Source organism: Drosophila sulfurigaster, chromosome 2L (genome assembly GCF_023558435.1).
Source record: "Drosophila sulfurigaster albostrigata strain 15112-1811.04 chromosome 2L, ASM2355843v2, whole genome shotgun sequence".
Lineage (NCBI taxonomy): Eukaryota > Metazoa > Arthropoda > Insecta > Diptera > Drosophilidae > Drosophila > Drosophila sulfurigaster.
Window position 1 is genome coordinate 10,512,281 of NC_084881.1, and position 6,927 is coordinate 10,519,207.

Sequence of the window (6,927 nt, forward strand, 5' to 3'; positions counted from 1 at the left end):
TGCAGCCAGAATGAAATGTGCCCAACACATACACGCAGGCATACACAAAACGCACACACGTACACAGGCACACAGGCACACGAATACGAGGCTCTATGTACGAGAATCGGAAGACCCATGTATTGCCATTGACCAGGCACCTCTTAATGCTCTCTCCCCACAGTATTCGCTTGCTCTGTCTCGCTCTCGCTCTCTGGCTGTGCCTGATGCTCGCATGCAAATGGCAGCTGTCCTTGTCGGCCACATATGGGAGGCCTCTGGGCCAACGCTGCGCTCCTCTCCTCTGGCCTAGCCTTGCATTGCTTGTTTACCAATTTATTTTGCGCACAAAACGAAACACGGAAAATGCATGAGGCCCAAAAAGAGCGTGGAGAAAAGCAAAGCAAGCAACGACGCAATGGATAGCCACAGTCACAGGATAGTCACAGGACCCAGGCACAGCCATAACTACATGCAACAAAAACAGCAACAACAACAACACGTACAACTACAAACAACAGCAGCGGCAACAGCAAAAAAAATTGCACAAATTTCAGTTCGATTTTTGGTCCATAACGCCGAAAAGGCTGCAGCACATTTCAGTTGCTATCTGCTGCTGCCTCTCGCTCCCACTCCCACACTCTGCCGCATTCGTTCTCTCTCTCGCTCACACTATGCAACTCTCTCTGTCTGTAGCTTGCACTCTCTTTCTCTCTCTCGCTCTCTCTCTGTTTATCTGTTATTCGTTCGTTTTCATTTTGCGGCTGTTGCAGTTGTTTTTTCTTCCTGTTTTGCCACTTTGTGCGTAAATTTTCTTTTGCCTTGCCTCTTATTTTTTCACAGTTTTCTCTTCAATCTTTTTTTTGTATTATCGCGACTTGCGCTTTGATAGAATGACCGGGAAATTCATCTTCTTTTTCTTTCTCTTTCTCTTTCTCTTTCAACTCTTTTTTAGTTAGCCCTGACTTGTAGTCGAAATTGATGAGAAGTGCAGCAAGGGAAGGGGAAGAGGAAGTTTCGTAGTACTACGCTAGACACATTGTTAGTCAAGTTTCGTAGTATGCAGCTGAAAAAAGACAGCATGGAATAAAGCACCTACGAATTCGGCGTAAAAATGTGGCACAAAGGACATGCGATGTCCAAAAGCCAACAAGGAAATAGTGTGAAGAGCAAAATTGAGAAAACGAATACACTCGCCGAAATATTCTTCTTCTCTAGTTTAAAGTCCAAGGAAAATATATATCGCCGGTTACCTGATCTATATACAAGAATTTCGAAGAGTTTATAAGAATCTTAATATTGATTTCCAGAATTTCCTGAAAATCTGCCAATTATGATGTATAGAATGCGTGATACTGAAAACAAAATACATTATTACAGATCTATAAGCATTAATAGCTGCATATTATTTAAAGAAAAAAAAAAAAAAAACAGATCAATTTCAGTATCTATATTATAAGCATATATTTATAGAAATGAATTAAAGGCTATTCAATTCAAGAGTTCAATTGAAGTTCAAACAACTTAATTGTCATGCAAATTAATTGTCTTTCAATTTTTTGTTTGAATAATAATGTGCAAACAGAGCAAACTCAATTATTTGCAAAATGTTTCTCCGATGGACAAAGTCTAGTTGGTTTTTGTGAGACGCACGCCTAAAAGACGACTACAAAATGCAAACTCCGACTACATTTGGATTGCATTTAATATCGGAGTGTGTACAGAGAGTTGGTTTTCATTGAGGTAAGAGAAACTCAGCTGCTTTGCAGTTTTTAAAGTAAATCAATTTTTAACAAAAAATAATCTTAAACTTTTCGATTGTACAGGTTTATTACCTTTTAAATAAGGTGAAAATATATTATCTATTCAATCAAAATGTATAACGATTTGATTTTTGAAATGATATCCCCAGTTTCCACATAGTTTTCTATCCAATTGAGTTGCCTTTGACTATGTTCGGGAGATTTAAAGCTCAATAAATTCATAAGAGCTAGTATAAATATTTGAAGCGAATCGAATAGTATATAAATTAGTATTGCTTAAATTAGTAACTCAAATAATATGTTGAAGCTAATTGTGTTACAGTTGCTGCTGGCAAGCTGCAGTCTTGGCTTATTCCACGACCAACCCATTGAGCAAATGGTCATCTATCTGCAACCTGATGAAATTCACGTTCAGGATGCACTCTCGATGATCCAATCGATCTATACCAAAAATGGTGTGCATATTTATTGTCACAACGAGGATTCCTTCAAGATTGGCAACATCTTTCAGACCATAATGTTGCAGCTGATAACAAAGGAGCCCAATGCCAAGTACGCGCAATACAAGGCTGCCACGCCTCTGGGCGTGCGCCAAGCTCATCTCGAGGGTCACGAGTGTCACGAGGGGAAATTAATGTCTGGCAGAACAAAGACTGTGCATTACATCAGTCTGCCAGCACATGCTGCCGCCTGCTATGGCATCTACACCGATGAGGCATACAACCTGACCATGTTGCAGTATCCCGACGATGGCGAACGCTCCACGTGGTTCGTGTTGGGTTTGATGCTCTGGCTCTCGGCATCGCTGATGGGACAAAGCTTCAGCTCTTGCTACGTCGTTGCTGTCGCTTTGGGACTGCATTTCACTGGTTGGGGCATCGTTTGTGGGACACTGATCTTGGCTGGAGATTATGGCATGAAGAGCCTGCAACCTGTGAGCACCAATTTCAAATTAGTCCTGGAACGCTACCCAACATCGGTGGCACTAATTTTGGTCTTAGCCGCCTGGCTAATGTACAGATTGTGTGAGGCACATCAATCGCTTTGGCGTTTTAAATATGTCCAGCAAGTGTATTTCCGACTGCTGCGTGGCATCGCCTATTACCTCATTTTAAATGCTTCGGGTCACAAGTATTTCGGCTGGATCTGTGTGGCAATGTTGCTGCCTCAGCCAGAGCTTTACAGGTTTGTGAAACGGCTGCGGGACGAGACCATTAGAGCCAGACGCACCTGGTTTCCGCCCCGAGCACGAACATTGCTCACCGAAGAAGAGTTCGAGGCTCAGACGCGCCTGGAGACCAGGCGAGCGCTCTCACATCTTCGTCAGCAGGTGCACGAAACTTCGCCGAGTTGGAAGCAAATGGCACATTTGCAAACCCCTTGTCGCTTTGTGCGCTTCATGGGCTGTGGCGATCAACGGTCTGATGAGAATACTGTGAACGAGGAGTTGCCAGAGAACTGCAGGGCAACGGAACCAAATGTTGCACTACTGGAGCATCTAACAACGGCTATTAACAACAGTTGCTCCTCTGCATCCGTCTCCTCAACTGATGCACGAAACCAAAATCGACACTACTCGAGAACGATGCGCAGCCTTCGGGCAGAGTCACGCTAAAACTATATGCATTTGATAATTGAAACCCAATGTGAGCAAAGTGACATTTAAGGAAGCGACAAAGACAGAGAAAGAGTCACTCACAATGCGAGGGAAATTGCCTTCAGGCCAACAACACGAAAAACGAATTCGATTTGATGCAGCTACAAACAAAACGTGACACACGACACACACAATTGAAGGAGGCTTAATAGTTAATAATAGTCCACACTGCCTTCCAAGGAAGCCGAGCGAAATACTTTCTCTAATCAAAATAATTATTCCAGTTTCAATATTTTCGTTAGTTCTAAGAGTTAAATTCAATTGTTTGTAAAATAAACATGTTACACTTACACCTAAAATTTAAATATTTTATTTATTATTACTGAAAAGCTTCAGCAATCGATTAAGCCAGACAATAATTTATTTCACGCTTTTAGGGTAATTTATTAAGTATTTTTATTTCTGTTCATATTAAAAAATAATTCTACATTTTCACCTAAAATTTAAGGCGAATTTATTACCCAGCATTTAAGAGAACTCAATACGCTATTAAATCCTTAAAATCGTAATTTACTTTTGAAAAATTCATTTCACTCCAATTTCATTTTTGAAGTTCACAATATTTGAATAATGTTTGCTATTGCACTATTACCTACTATTTATGACTCTCGAAGTTTAGGACGAATTTTATTATTTATTATGCACTTTCTTACCTTCTAAATTTATGTTAAATTAATAGTTGTTTAGGAATAAGATTCTTTGGTGACATAATTCAAATATATCTGCCAAGCTAACAAAGAATACTTGCTAAATATTCACACTCAATATCGTCGTAAATATTTAATAGCAACACTTTCAAAACCAAAAGCGAGTTCATTATTAATGGTGACTTTGTTGTTGACTTAAGAGTAGCTTCTTCTGCGTAAATGCAGCAGGAGCAATCAAATTATGGTCCTATTAACTTAGCCCAGCCATAACTCAGATAATAATGGCAAAGTTCCTTTGCCTTGCTGGCACAGGAAACTGGTTAGAAGTGCGTGAACAGCGTAACAAATAAGGGACTCGAACATAGGCAGCTACAGCTACAGCTGTGTTGCAGGACTCGCATCGAGAACTAACTCACACACACACACACACATGCATATATATAGAGGACCCTGCAATCGCACACACACACACACACACAAATACTGCACATGAGGGTCGCCATTAACAACATTCAGCAATAGCAACAAAGTTCAGTTAAACATCAGTAACGTTCGAGAGCAGCCGCATTGCTAGCTCCCCTTCTTCCCTTCTTCCTCTACTCCCTTGATAAGACCGGCCTAGCCAAAATGCAAATGTGGAAAATGTGCTTTGACATAACTGTATACATGTGTGCGTGTGTGTGTGCGTATGCGAATGTGTGTGTGTCTGTGTATGTGGACAGTTGCAAAACGCATTTCAAATCGAAAAGTGTAACTTCAATCATTTGGCGGGGCAGGTAGACGATTTGACAGTCGTTTAGTTTTTTTAATACCCTGTACACAATGGCTTAAAGGGTTTATATAATCTTTCAAGTAGTTGCAGTTCAGCACAAATTATGTTTACCACTATAGAAGATGATCCCTTTAAACTGCAATTATTATTTGTTAAATTGAAGTAAACAATTTGTACTACAATTTCAGAAAAGATTCAAAAAGTTTTCGATTCACACTCTGTGGTGGCAGCCTAATTGTGGATCATATACTTGATACCTGTCCAAATTTAAAGAGCATTCTTCAAATGATAATATAATGCAAATGTACAATTTTATAATCAAAACTAAACTTAAGGTATAATAAGTACAGATTCTTTTTTTCTAATCAAAAGCCCCCGCAGCCAGTAGTCTCTTCTCTATTAAATGTAGTATTAAAAACTAGATTTAATATAATAAAATAAAAATTATATAAGAACATTATTTGCTTTTTGTTCGCTATAAAATAATGATTTACTTTTTAGTACTTTAAATTAATATATAACTTCCAAATAATAAATCATTCAAATATGGTGAAGTTTTTAAAAGTAGATTTGCAATTTCCAACTTTTTAAATTTAAAAATTTCGACTTCGCCTAAACGCGATATTAAGAAATATTTTATGTCAAGGGTATTTATATGGTATATCCCGTTTCGAGTTCAACGATTTGATTCATTTTTTGCTGGCTGCAGTTTGCAGCTCAATGATGGTGGTTGGAAAATTGACTAAATGCAACGTTCAACGTCGAGTTCATTACGGGGGGAAGCTCTCTCTCTTTGAATTTCTCGCTCTCGTCCTCTCGAAACAGGACGAAAGCGACTCGGCCAAATGGGCCAATTTTCCCAGTCCCAGTTGCCAGTTGAAATGCGATGTCCTGCTGTATACTATGTCGAACCGTCGAATGTTTCCAATTGGGTTTTTCTATGCGAACCAATTTTTTGGTGTCGCTGCCACGCCGAAACTTTGCTTTGGTGGTAGTTGTTGTTGTTGTTGTTGTAGATTCCCGTTTGGGACACTCGAGCAGGAAGGGGAAGGATATGAAAGGACAGCGGGGTGGTTGTCCAGGAACTGCATAGGCAGTACATTTTTCTATTTTTCTTGTTTTCTCGACTCTTTTCTTTTTTTTTTGATGTTGATGTCCCGCGCAAGGATTTTTCACTGTGGGGTTGCAAGTTGTTGTTGTTGTTGTTGTTGTGTTGCACAAAGTTACGTCAAAGGTCAGGAAACGGGCGTACTTTGTTTTTTCGTAGCGGGGTGGAAAAAGTGAAAAGTTTTCAAGTCTGATTGTAAACGAAGAGTTTGCTTTATGTTGTTGTCTTCTTCTGCTTGACTTTTGAGGGTTTTATAGCGCATATCCTTTATCCCAATTTAGCAGGTTTAGTTCAGCAAAGTAATGCTTTAATGTTTATATCAAACTTAGCTTCGATTCTTGAGACTATGTTGGGTTTTGTTAAGATTTCATTTAAATATTCTCTACAGTTTAGCAATCAGCATTATCATCAACTACTGTTTTAGAGTTTACCTCTTTTAATAATGGATTTTTATGATGGGAACGTTTATTGGATTTATTTTAAAATCTCTTAAATTCTTCGCAATTTTTCAAATCTCTCAAAAGAATTAAATTTTTACATATTATTTGAAAGAGAATGTGTCAATAATCTTAGGTATATAATTTTCTCATAGACTCATTTCAAGATAAATGAAATGAAATACAATTGGTATTTATCGTCTTCTAAAAATTTTCTAAATTTTTCATGTGATGAACGTTATTAAATTTAATATTTAATATTATATATCTTGTATCCGCTTAATTATTATTCTAATTTTCACAAGAATTTCATATTTTTTAGCATCTGGAGATAAAAATTAAAGAAACTAATAGATATATATTATCTCATAATAATGTGTCTAATATTGGAACATTTCTAATACTTCTAGATATTAAATTAATTGGAAATAAATATAAAATATAATCGATTTTAATCCTTAATAATAAACTCTACAACGTATGTCAAGTATTTAAGATTCCCTAGCTTACCAAGGCAATAATATAATTCATCTAGAATCACTAACAATGAATTCAAGATGTATC

The 6,927-nt window shown here is 37.9% G+C and overlaps 1 protein-coding gene across 1 annotated transcript; it reads left to right on the plus strand.

The window, feature by feature from the left end:
• The first annotated feature begins 1,964 nt into the window (after positions 1 to 1,964).
• On the plus strand, positions 1,965 to 3,692 carry LOC133850031 (nuclear envelope integral membrane protein 1). The gene has a single exon (XM_062285988.1). The coding sequence runs from the start codon at positions 2,041 to 2,043 to the stop codon at positions 3,355 to 3,357; it is 1,317 nt and encodes a 438-aa protein (XP_062141972.1). The 5' UTR covers positions 1,965 to 2,040; the 3' UTR covers positions 3,358 to 3,692.
• The last annotated feature ends 3,235 nt before the right edge of the window (positions 3,693 to 6,927 follow it).